We start from the raw sequence: 12520 nt of genomic DNA on the forward strand, positions 1-12520 counted from the left end.
TATTCTAACTTCTCCCAAGGTCCCGATGCTCCCAAATTACTCAGGAGATCTTGTCTTTTTCTACTTCCCATGTAGATTAGATCTATGTATGTCTCTCTTAGGGTCTTCATTCAGCAGTTTCAATATGCAAGATAACTCTGCATATTGCGAATCAGTAAATATATTGAGAGGTTCTTTAAAATCCCTTAGTACCATAAAAATAGCATAGAATTGGCCTTCTGGACAGAATTATAAGGGCTTTGTTCCACCTTACTTAATTCTTCTGATTTGTAACCTGCCTTCCCTGATTTATTTGCATCAGTATAAAATATGGGCTCCAGTTATTGGAGCATCACATACAATTTGGGGAAGAATCCAAGAAGTTCTCTTTATAAGGTTAAGTCTATCACTTTTGGGATGGTTGCTATTAATTTCTCCAAAAAAATTAGCACAAGCTTTTGCCATGGTTCATTGGATCATAACTTTTTTATTTCATCAGTAGTGAAAGGCACTGTAATTTCTGCTGGTTCTATACCTGCTAATTGGCAAAGTCTCAATTTACCTTTTATAATTAATTCATAGACTTTTTCCACATAAGTTTTTAATTTTTTACTTGGTTTATGTGGTAAAAAGATCCATTCTAAAACAATATAATCCCTTGGAATTAAAATTCCTGTAGGAGAAATTCTGGAAGGCAAAATGACTAGAATACAACTAAGATTTGGATTCACCCTATCCACATGTGCCTCCTGTAATTTTTCCTCAACAATTGTCAATTCCTTTTCTGCTTCAGCTGGTAATTCTCTGGGACTATTCAAATCTTTTTCACCATCTAAGGTTTTGCTTAAATAAATTATTAGATCAGGTGTTATCCCAACACCCAGTTGTAGACTGGAAATGTCTCCTAACAATCTTTGAAATTCATTAAGAGTCTGTAACCGGACTCTCCTAATTTGTACCTTTTGTGTCCTAATTTTCTGCAAACCTCTTTTATAACCTAGGTAATTGACAAAATCTCCTCTCTATTTTTTCAGGATCAAATTGTAATCCCCATTTTGGCAAAACTTTCATTACTTCTTCAAACATTCTTTCTTAAGTATCCATGTTTGAATCAGATAGCAAAAGGTCATTCATGTAATGTTAAATTATAGACTTAGGAAACTGCTTACTTATTATTTCCAAAGGTTGACTTACAAAGTATTGCCACAATGTGGGGCAATTGAGCATTCCCTATGGGAGGATAGTCCATTGATATCTCCTAGTAGGCTGAGAATTATTATAAGTAGGCACTGTGAAGGCATATTTTTCCCTATCCTTTTCTTGTAAAGGTATAGTGGAGAAACAATCTTTCAAATCAATAACTATAAGAGGCCATCCTTTTGGTAATAGGGAGGGCAAAGGAATTCCAGACTGTAGAGGGCCCTTATTGACAGCTCTTAGGTCTATCACCATTCTCTCTCTCTTTTTTTTTTTTTTTTTTTTTTTTTTTTTTCAACAAATACAGGAGATTTTAAGGGCTGGTTGATTCTTCAATATGGTGAGCATCTAGTTGCTCTTGTATCAGTTGTTCTAAAGCCTGCAACTTATCTTCAGCTAGAGGCCATTGCTTAACCCATACTGGTGTCTCAGGTAACCATTTTAAAGGTAGGGCTGCTGGTACCTCTAATGGTTTGCTAGTTGCTTTATGTTCTTGTACAGCCTGAATAGCTGGTGACCTTTGTTCATAGTATCTTATTATATCCTTCTCAGAATCATGAGTTTCTGGACGGCAGGAATGTTAATCTGGGCATTCCATTGCTGTAGCAGGTCACAGCCCCATACATTTATTGCAATATTAGGTACATATGGCCTCAGCATCCCTCTTTGACCTTCTGGCCCAATGGAGTCAACCTATCTCTTGCTTTGTTTAACTTGAGATATGGTTCTAATTCCTAGTAATTGAACATCTGCCTCTTGAAGAGGCCAATTTGGATGCCAAGACTCTGGAGTAATAATACTCACATCCACACCTGTGTCTATCAAGCCACCAACCACAATGCCATTTATATGCATTCTTAGCTTTGGTCTTTAATCATTTATAGAAGTTTGCCAGAATATACAGTTTTTATTTCCTATTTGAATTTTTTCTTTTTTTATTAAAAATTCCACCTATAAATAATACCATTTAAAATTTCCACTTCCTCCCCTCCTCCTATTTCCCTCCCACTCCCCAACTTCCCCTCCCTCCTCCCCCTCCAGTCCTAAGAGAGCGCAGGGTACCCTGCCCTGTAGGAAGTCCAAGGCCCTCCCCCATCCATCGTGGCCTAGGAAGGTGTGCATCAAAACAGACTAGGATCCTAAAAAGTTAGTACATGCAGTAGAGACAGATCCCAGTGCAATTATCATTGGCTTCTCAGTCAGCGCCCATTGTCAGCCACATTCAGAGAATCCAGTTTGATCACACTGACTTATCCTTCATGTTTATGCCATCATTTAGAACAGTATGGTCTTTCACAGAAGACTCTGGATTTTTAAATTTTCCTGGTGTGGCATGTCCTCCACAGTTACTGGGAACACCTGTTTATTTAAAAGGCCTTCTTCTTTCAATTTTTGACATAAATACTTAATTTCAGTGGCTTAAGTAAAACAATTGCTTTGGCACTTGTTAGCAAGCTTGGCAAGCTCTTCTGGGCTGATTCAGATCTCTGGATAATTGAAAGCAATGATCTCTCAGGTGCCAACAGGATAGTGCTCAAAGACTCTTAATATTTTCCAGCCTGTGGGTCTGACTGTGTTTGAAAACTGGCTCTATTGTACTTATAAGCAGCAGCAAATGATTAAGAGAAATGGCATGAATGAAAAAAGAAGGAAGAACCAAGGTCCAGGCTCAAGTTTCTCAGCTGAGTGACATTCATGCAGTAAAGGAGCTGAAGCTTCACAAGTACAGACAGCAAGCACCCTTGTGCCCAGGATAATGGTGACTGTTCCCATATTTGCCTTGTAAAAGGAGATGTAGTACAAGATGCTCTTGACCCATGCTCCTCATTCTGCTTCAGGATGAGTTGTCCTGTGGAGAACCTCCAACATGTTCTCCTCGGCAGTTTTCTTGTTCCCTCGGGACACTGACAGTATCCCTGTGGCTTGTCAGTGTGATGGACATCTTTGTCTTTCATTCTTCTCGGCAAACAGGTTAATAAAGAAATAAACAGTTAATATCCTGGGCTATGACCTTATGTTAACTGAAACCAAGGTGAAGGGTAAATACAGAATATTAATTGCTTGTTAGGATAGAGTAAAAGGCCAGTAGATTATACCTTACTAAGTCTGCTGCTGTAGAATTAAGGGCCACCTATACCTGTTTACCAGTAAGAGAAGACATGCTGTCTTTCTGCTCAGTGTCTCCTGCTCAGGGCTCCTTTCTTGTCAATGAATCCTATCAATAAGAATAGTTGTGGGGGACTAGCTTATGTAAATTTAACTACGAGAACAAAGGTTTGGCTGAGTGAATGCTTTCACACCAGGGCTCCGTGACATGGAGAAAGGTATAGAGTTGCTTATACAGGAAGAAATAATCTCAATGACTGATTCATGCACTGCTGTAATATTAGGGAAGGGAGAAACGTCATGATTTCACAAGATTTCTATAGAATTGACAGTGACGATCCAAAATGCAGGTGTTCCCAAAGCTCTAAAAGTTGGCTTCTCCATATGGTATGTACACACACTCCCATGGATTTGTATAATAGATCTGCCAGCTGTAGATTCACTGTATAACACTTGTGGTCTCTCATCACCTTCTGGATGGTGACTGCATCTCTGCCTTTCCTCTTCCCAGAATTCTCCTAGTCTGGTCACTATACTTCCTGCTTGGCTACTGACCAATCAGTGTTTTATTAAAACCAATACGAGTACCAAATCTTTATAGTGTTTGAGCATTGTCTCGCAGCATTTCCCCTTTTATTCTTTTCAAAGCAAGAACTCTGAATCTAATCTCCTTTGTTTACCTTTCTTCCTGACCATTATCCATAACAACTTGTAACCAACACTCTACACAAAGACAAATATCCATAATCCACTTTTTTGGGGAATGTGTGCATAGTTTTCTAAGCTAATTGGGGGCACTGATAATATTATGGGAGTCCCCCCAAAAATTATAATTTTGGTCAAGATCTGACTGAGTTATTTTATGAAGGTGGATCATCTCAGCCAACAGTCTTGAAGCTGTTCTGAATGTAAAACTCAGAGGAAACTGCAACAGAGGTGCTCTGAAACATTGGCTCATCTGTTCCAATTGGAGATTTTTCAGGGGGTCTTCTTTCATCAAACCTTACTTTTGTTAATCCAGAATTAATCAATAGCCTCTCATTTCCTAACAAATGCAAAACATCTTTTCCAAAGTAACATATCTTTTGACTTAAAATTTGAAGTCAAAGCATGTTCAGAATATATAGGTTGAATTAATACAGGAGCATTTATAATTAAATGCCTTTTAGCAGCTGCTTCTCTTTCCTCAGCAGTTAAACAATTCAAAGACAACACAACAACATACAGTATCTAGAGTCTCTTGTATTTTCCATCTTTACGTGGCTTTTTTAAAACTCAATTTCTTCTATTTTTATTTTTAAGTTTTGGTTTTTTGAGACAGTGTTTCTCTGTGTATCTTTGGCTGTCCTAGATCTCAATCTGTAGACCAGGCTGGCCACAAACTCACAGAGATCCTCTTCCTCTGCCTCTACCTCCCAAATTCTGGGATTAAAGGCATTTGCCACAACACCCAACAACTGTATTTCTTTTTAAGAACTTTTTCTATCCTTTTCTCTCCCAAGCCTACATATATTTTTAAGCACACTGTAAATTGTTTAGAGTTTTTTGTCTTAATCTTAGTCTTTACTGTATATCTATAGTTTTTTCTGACCACATGTGTCCTTAATCTGCTAAATGGAATAGCTAGGATTAAAGATGCAGCTAGCTTCACCCATTCTTTGATTTCCTGAGAGTCTAGCTTCATGGTGGAGGTACAGGCAGAATCCATGTTTATTGTTACAACTCTGTGGAGTTTCTAGGTCCATGCCACCACCAAGAAGCATGCTGCTAGGTGCTCATAAACACCATGTAAGTGTTTGGTTGTAGGGCCTTTTAAAAGAGCTGCCATGTGGTTTTTACTGCTAGCACTGAGTCAGGAAGCCTTTCTTAAAGAGCTGCACCTCTGCTTGACACCAGCAAACAGAGCCTACTGGAGTAAAGACAGTTGCCAAGAAGCTGTGCTTGACACTGTTCTTGTCTGTCTAGAATCTCTTTCTCTCTCTTTTAAAAAACTTTTTCCGGTTTTATGTGGAAATTATTGCCAAACATTTGGGTGCCATTTGTAGATGGAAGTTTCTGTCCCGCCTGGTCCCACAGCCATTCAGTCCCAAAGAAACACAATACTGTTTGGTCCATTATCTCAGGCTTATTATTAATTAACTAATTCTTACAACTTAAATTAACCCATAATTCTTGTCTATGTTTAGACATGTGTCTTGGAACTTTTTTCAGTAAGGCATTCTCATCTTGCTTCCTTTTCTTCTGGATAGTGACTGCACCTTTGTCTTTTTTCTTCCCAGAATTCTCCTACTCTGGTTGCCCCACCTATACTTCCTGCCTGGCTACTGATCATTCATCATTTTATTAAACTAATAAAAGTGACAAATCTTTACAGTGTGTAAGAGCATTCTTTCACAGCAATTGTAAGGTTAGGGAGAAACCTGGGGCTAAAGAAATTCCCAGGAATCCACACAGATAACCCCAGCTAAGACTCCTAGCAATAGTGGAGAGGGTGTCTGAACTAGCTTTCTTCTATAATCAGATTATTGACTATCGTAATTGTCATCATAGAACTTGCATCCAGTAACTGATGGAGGCAGATGCAGTGATCCACAGCCAAGGACTAGGCTGAGGTCCTGGAGTTCAGTTGAAGAAAGGGCGGAAGGATAATATCAGCAAGGGGTGTCAAGATTGTGATTGAGAAAGCTACAAAGACAGTAGACCTAAGCTAATGGGAGCTCACAGACTCTGAACTGACAGCTTGGGAATCTGCATAGGACCAAACTAGGACTTCTGAGTGTGGGTGACAGTTATGCATCTTAATCTGTTGTGGAGGGGGCAAGGGCTGGCAATAGGACCAGCACTTATCCCAGGTGCATGAACTGGTTATTTGAAGCTTATTTCATATGGTGGGATACTTTGCTCAGGGATATAGGGACAGGGGCTTGATACCGCGTCAACTTGGTAGGCCTGACTTTGTTGACTACCCAAGGAGGCCTTACCCCCATGAGGAGTAGATGGGGGCTGGTATGGGAGAAGTGGGGATAAGAGGAGGAGACAGAGAGGGAACAGGGGTTGGTATATAAAATGTAAAACAAAAAAATTATAAAAAAGAAATAATTTTTTAAAAAGCAAGTGTTCTTAACCCTGAGCCATCTCTCTAGTCCCTTTTTCCTAGTGTCATTTTTTACACCTTTGACAAGAAGTATAATCTGTAGTCTTCTGGTTTATATGAGTGCTCTAATTTATTTCCATGGACTACATGTCTACTTTGACAGCAGTACCATGCTGTGGTCTGCACTGTAGCTCTGTGATAGGATTTGAGGATAGACAGTGTGGAACCTATGGTTATGGTCTGTTTTCTCTCTCTCTCTCTCTCTCTCTCTCTCTCTCTCTCTCTCTGTGTGTGTGTGTGTGTGTGTGTGTGTGTTACATATGAATTTTCTATTTTTCTAAGTCTGAAAAAAGTGCAGTTTGAATTTTGCTGGTGATTGCACTGAATCTGTAGATTGTTTTTAGTGGAGTAGCCAGTTTTCTCAATATTAACTCTGCCAATCTAGAAGCATGAAAAATTATTCCATCATCTAGAGTCTTTTTCAATTTCTGATTTGAGTTGTCTTTAAACTTCCAGCTTTTCCTTGTAGGACTGGAAAGAACAAAATAATCTCTATTCAAAAATCATTCAAGTCTGTTAATGTATTCGAATCTCCTTACAGACTTAGGGAGACTTCCAGTCCGCTTAATGCATTCGCATAAGTTGATTAACATTAGACATTTAAACAAACACAACAGACAACAGTGTATTTGGATCTTGACTGGAGAAAGAAAACTGGTCATATGGTAACTAAATTGTACTAACCACAGTGCTAATGCTCAATAGTCTCATACTCAGGCAACAGATTTTTGAGATGATTTTGGAAAAGACTTTCATGATGCAGACTAGTCAAGTCACAGGCTATATATATGACACAGCAACCAGTAAAAAAGCATCAACCCTCAGCATACAACTGAGCTGCACAAATACAACATCCAGAGCCCTAGCCTGTGGTGAGAATAAAACTCATACTGTGTTTTGCCTCACTTCATCCAATGTCAGAAAATAAGTTCTATATTAAGACAAGAGTCAGGACAGGTTCTGTATGAAGGGGACACAGGACGTACTAGATATTCAGATTTACTGGCTGCATTTGAACTCAAAATTCCCGCCTTACATCTCAAGATGGTAATATTCCAATGTGTTAGTTATCTCTTGGCTACACTGAAAAGCCTGGAGTCAATTTTAAAGAACACTAATAAGGAAAACGAATGGACCATGTATTTTACAAAACCGTAACTTCGTTCAACTGCATTGCAAAAGGGGTAAAAGTTGCTGTGCCCAAGGGAAACGTAACCTGACTTATTCAGTATCTCAGAAGACAGGGTTCTCTTCTCCCTCGTGCTCTGCTGGCTGGGCCACAACTTGTGAGCAGAAGGTATCCTCCATCACAGGAAGGAAGAGGCTGGAACAGCAGGAGCAGGTGCGAGCCTCCTGGGAGTAGCGCTGTCCTGGCTGGAAGCTGATTCCAGCTGTTCTCACACCCGCCTCACTTCGGTCTAAACCGAGAACTACCTTTCCGAACGGAGACCGCGCCTCCCGAAATCACAAAGGTAAACAGAAAAAGTCTGGACTACGGTATCTGCCCGGACCCACAGGCTCTCGCGAGATCTCGGACAGTCCTACTAGTTTTGATGATGAAGACCTCGCGAGAGGGCGGTGTCGGGGGCGGGGCCCGCCGTGGCGGGAATTTCGCCTGCTTCCGGCTTGGTCCGGGAAGGTTCCTGATTCTGGATCCCTACCTGCGGTTCCCCGGGACGGGAGCGTGCGCTGGACCCGGGGTCTTTCCGGTAGGGTGGCTCCCTCTGAACGCCGAGCTGGAGCGGAGGGAGACCGCGGGGCCGTCTGCAGCGCCCGGAAACCCGGCTGAGGTGCGTGAGGGTCTCAGCCCCCACCTGTAGCCGGCAGGGAGCGAGGACCGCGTTGGCAGCCTTGGCGGCTCTCACGTCTGGGGTCGGGACCCAGGAAGACGTCCGGATGCTTGTGGACCTTTTCCCTTTTCAGGTTTTTTTAAGTTTGTTTCTCCCGTGTGCTAAGGGGACGTTTTGGGTTCCCGAGGGCGCCCCTTGCCTTTCAGCTTCTTCCTGTTTCTCTTCGGAGCCGTCCCGATAACTGTATGCAACCTTGATGTCATTTCAGGGCATGATGTGAATAATGGATGGCGGTTCTGCCGTGTCGACTTTCCTGACGGACAGCTTAGAGCTGGAGCTGGGGACAGAATGGTGCAAACCCCCTTGCTTTTCTTGTGCCTTTGACAACAGAGAAGGCAGAGGTTTTTCCGGAGAGTCCTATCTTGCTGCCGGCTCCCTTAAGCGGTAGGTAAAAGAGCCAGATTTCACCCGTGTTGTTTAATTGTCTCTAAAGTCTAAACTTCGGTGCCCACCATGCCTTGTTCGATAGCTAGTACCTAGAAGGTTCCAGCCTATGTGTGTGCCCTGGCTGACTTTTGAATATTTTCGGAGAACTTGCTTGGTAGTAGCGGGTTGCTGAATACCGACATTTAAGGGACTTAGACTGCTTTCTGAGCAGCCTAGGAATTGGAATACCAGTTTTGAAATTGGTATTTCCTTCTAAGGACAGCACCCGTCTACGAGTTTTCAGGAGTTTGTAAGCAGGACGCAGCTGGTTTTGCTGCCCCAGTTCTCTCCAGTCCTAGCAATCTGCATCCGGAGTCATAGCTTACATCTGTTGAATAACTGTAATTGATTGCAGTAAAGCTGCTGATCTTGAATTATTTTGGTAATGTCTCCTAAAGCAATTTTATTAATGAAGGAAACCATTTTTGCTGGTGTTATGATTATATCCTCTTTAAAGCACATTGCATAACTTTATAATGCCATTCTTCAGTCATAATTCAGAATATTTGGTGATTTAGAAACCCACCGTCTTGTTCAGAGGTAAAACGCTATGACCTAGGACCACCGTGTATATTGCCCAGAATCTTTTTGGACTTTACCTTTTGAGTCGCATTGCTTTTCACCTATTTGAACACTTGTTAAGGTGGGAGATTCCCAAGCACTTCCTGATGTACATGCTGTGTATAGTCTAGATTCAAATGATTAAGTCAGCATTTTCATTGCAGGTTAATTTTAAATCTTGATCCATTACCAACTAATTTTGAAGAGGATACAGTAGAACTATTTGGCTTCCAATGGGTTACCGAAACAGCATTAACAAATTCATGTCGAGAGCTCTTTCATTTATTCAGGTACATGTATGTCTATTTTAAGAGTCTAGATGCTGTCTAGTTTTACTTTGCTGAGTTTTCACCCAATACTGATTATAAAAACATGGGGGAAATGCTCTTGTTCATCTTACCATTATTAACATAATAGTTTTAAAGAGTTTTTATGTTGGGGTTCAGAATCTTTGTGTGTGTGTGGGGGGGGGCGCGCGCATGTGCGCACATACATCTGTGTGCTAGAGATCAAATCCAGGCTATTATAAATATTAATCAAGCATCCTGCCACTGAGCTATTTTTGCATTAGATATTTATATGCATGTATAATATTCTATATATAACACATATAGTACAGGCATTGTTTTTAAGACAGGGTCTCAACTGTAACCAGTGAGTAGCTTAGGTTGGCCTGGAATTTATGGCAATACTCCTGGCCTAATCCATGTTGAAATTGCAGGCATGAGCCATCACACCTGGCCTTTGTTTTTTGACACCTTGTTTCGAAGACATGTATTTAAAGATTTGAAATACATCTTGTGAGCCCTCATAAAAAACTGTCAGTGAATCTGTTTTTTTTTTTAATTTTTTTCTTTTTAGATTAAAATAGAAATCATGTTTTGCCTGCTTTTTTGCATGTGTACATGCATGCTGGGTGTCTGCAGAAGTCCTAAGAGAGTATTGGATCCCCCATGGAATTGGATTATGTATGGTTGTTTGCAACCATAGGTGCTGGGAACAAAATGCATGTCCTCTGTGAGAGCGACAAGTGCTCTTAACTTTGAGCCATCTCTCCAGCTTTCTTATGTGAGAGAACAAGCTGAGTGATTTTTCTATAAATCTGCACATTGTAGTGAATGGGTCTTTATCCAAGACCATTTGAAGGCAAGTAGGAATGATGACGTGGGATTACTATCAGGAATTAAAATGAGGCATCATATGGCTTTATATATACATTTTTCATTTATGTAATCATTTTAGTTTGCTTTTATATAGTTGTGATTAAAGACAGTGACCAGAAGCAACTTGGGGAGAAAAAGGTTTTATTTAGCTTACAGTTTGCAGAATCTGAGAGGAAGCCAAGGCAGCCTGAATGTAGTAGGATGAAGCAGTGACCACAGAAAAATGCTGCTTTCTGACTTCTTCCAATGGCTTGTTCAACCTGGTTTCTTATACCACCAAGGACTACCTGCCCAGGGGTGGCACTATCCGCAGTGAACTGGACCTCTCATATCATATGAACCTTTAATCAAGAAAATGCTCTACAGACTTTCCTATAGACAATCTGGTAGAGGCATTTTCTCAAAGGAAGTTCTTCTCCCCAGATAGCTAACTTGTATCAAGTTGGCTAGGACAATAAGCCTTTTTATTTTCTGAACTATTTTATAGCTGTGTGATACAATGTAACCTAAAACTTAACCCTAGAATGTTTGTTATAATTTCCTGAAGATAGAAATGGAAGTTGTAGTTTTGAAATAATAATTGAGATCCATCTTCTATATTTTTGTAAGTTTAGATAGCGATTTGTTTTCTTTAATAATTTACAGTGTCTGAAACTGACCTTTTTTAAAAAATTTTTTATTCTTTGTGAATTTCACATCATGCATTCCCATTCCACTTATCTCCCCATCTCCTCAAATCTACCCTCTGCCTTTACAATTCCCCAAAACAAAACCAAATTTAAAAGAAAAACTAAAACAAACAAACAAACAAAAACCCAAATCAAACAAACAAAAAAGGAAGAATCTTTTATGGAAGCTTTTAATAATATTCACAAAGTAAATTATAAGATAATGAAGCTACCCGGTAGTGTTAGAAATTTGATCCATGTAATTGCTATGTACTTTACATTATGTTAAAATTTACTCTTTCACGTTTTAAAATCAGGCAACAGCTATTCACCTTGGAATCCTTAGCACAAGTCAGCTGTGATTTTGGTAAGTTTAATGTGTGCTTAATTACAAAAAAGAATGCCACTCACTGACTTCTATTGCAGCTCTGATGTGTAACTGGGTTTCATAAAAACGTGAAGTAAGTGTTTCAGAGGCTCTCAACCTTTAGGTTTCCACCCTTTTGGGGGTCGCTTATCAGAGTCCTGAACATCAGATATTTACATTATAATTCATAACTGGAAAAATTGCAGTTATGAAGTAGCAACGAAATAATTTTATGGTTGAAAGTCATCACAACATGAGGAACTGTGCTAAAGCGTCACAGCATTAGGAAGGTTGAGAACCACAGTGTATTTGGTATTCTGAAAGAGAATGACATTTAAATTTTGTTAAAGGTGAGATTTATAATATTTTTTCAATTATGTAGAATTTAAGGTAAATCTGACTTGAAAAAACTTAAACTTTTCTGAGAAAACTATTCCTTTGGAGGTGAGGGCTGGGATGGGAAACAAATACAAGATAAAAAGTAACAGACCTCCTAGGACTCTTGGTCATCTTCCTGCTTTCTACTTCCGTTTTCCTTTGGCATTTGGTGGGTTGCTGATTTTAGTGGAGTGGTATAGGTCGGCTGTGAAGAAATTGAAGGGCAGTGTTTATTGAAGGCCAGCTGCTTCTCCTTGCAACAATTTTAGTATGGTGTAATATTTGGAGTCTTGACTTTGTGTTCAACTTAAGTTCTAGTCTCAGCTAATTGTGTGTCTCTTATGTAACAATTTCTGTCTTATTGATTGAGCTTTTGTAAAGTTTAAATGCCATTATGCATGTTAAGTGTTTCTCAGTGTACATCAAATGCCTAACAGAGAACACCTGGAACATATTTTTGGTCAGATAGGTTCATTAATTTCCCAACGCATTGTCTTGCTGATTTTGGGTAAGATGTAAGGGTGATAGTACTTTATTCTGGATTGGATGCTGTTAAGGAGCAAAGGCAGTTACATGAGACACAGGAAGGAAGGTTGGGAAGGGCTCTCACTATTTAAAGTGGGATTAATAGCATGAAGATGAAGATGTTGTCTGTGGCATTTGAGTGCATA

The 12520-nt window shown here is 39.9% G+C and overlaps 1 protein-coding gene and 1 long non-coding RNA gene across 4 annotated transcripts in view; one reads left to right on the plus strand and one right to left on the minus strand.

The window, feature by feature from the left end:
- Positions 1-7857, minus strand: part of LOC119826624 — a 294645-nt gene extending 286788 nt beyond the window's left edge. The window contains exon 1 of the long non-coding RNA XR_005287455.1: positions 7653-7857. This is a non-coding gene — a long non-coding RNA (uncharacterized LOC119826624). The remainder of the gene's footprint in view (positions 1-7652) is intronic.
- A 186-nt stretch (positions 7858-8043) lies between these two features.
- Positions 8044-12520, plus strand: part of Mms22l (MMS22 like, DNA repair protein) — a 109609-nt gene continuing 105132 nt past the window's right edge. For 2 of the 3 annotated variants that reach the window (XR_006020921.1, XM_038347631.1), the window contains exons 1-4: positions 8044-8226; positions 8495-8670; positions 9438-9563; positions 11422-11471. Coding sequence is in view for 2 of the 3 variants with exons in the window: in XM_038347631.1 (XP_038203559.1) it covers positions 8510-8670; positions 9438-9563; positions 11422-11471 (337 nt within the window). In the remaining variant the exon portion in view is untranslated. Of the gene's footprint in view, positions 8360-8494; positions 8671-9437; positions 9564-11421; positions 11472-12520 lie in introns of all 3 variants that reach the window. The other variant, XM_038347633.1, reaches the window with a different exon arrangement.

This window comes from Arvicola amphibius, chromosome 11, assembly GCF_903992535.2.
Source record: "Arvicola amphibius chromosome 11, mArvAmp1.2, whole genome shotgun sequence".
Lineage (NCBI taxonomy): Eukaryota > Metazoa > Chordata > Mammalia > Rodentia > Cricetidae > Arvicola > Arvicola amphibius.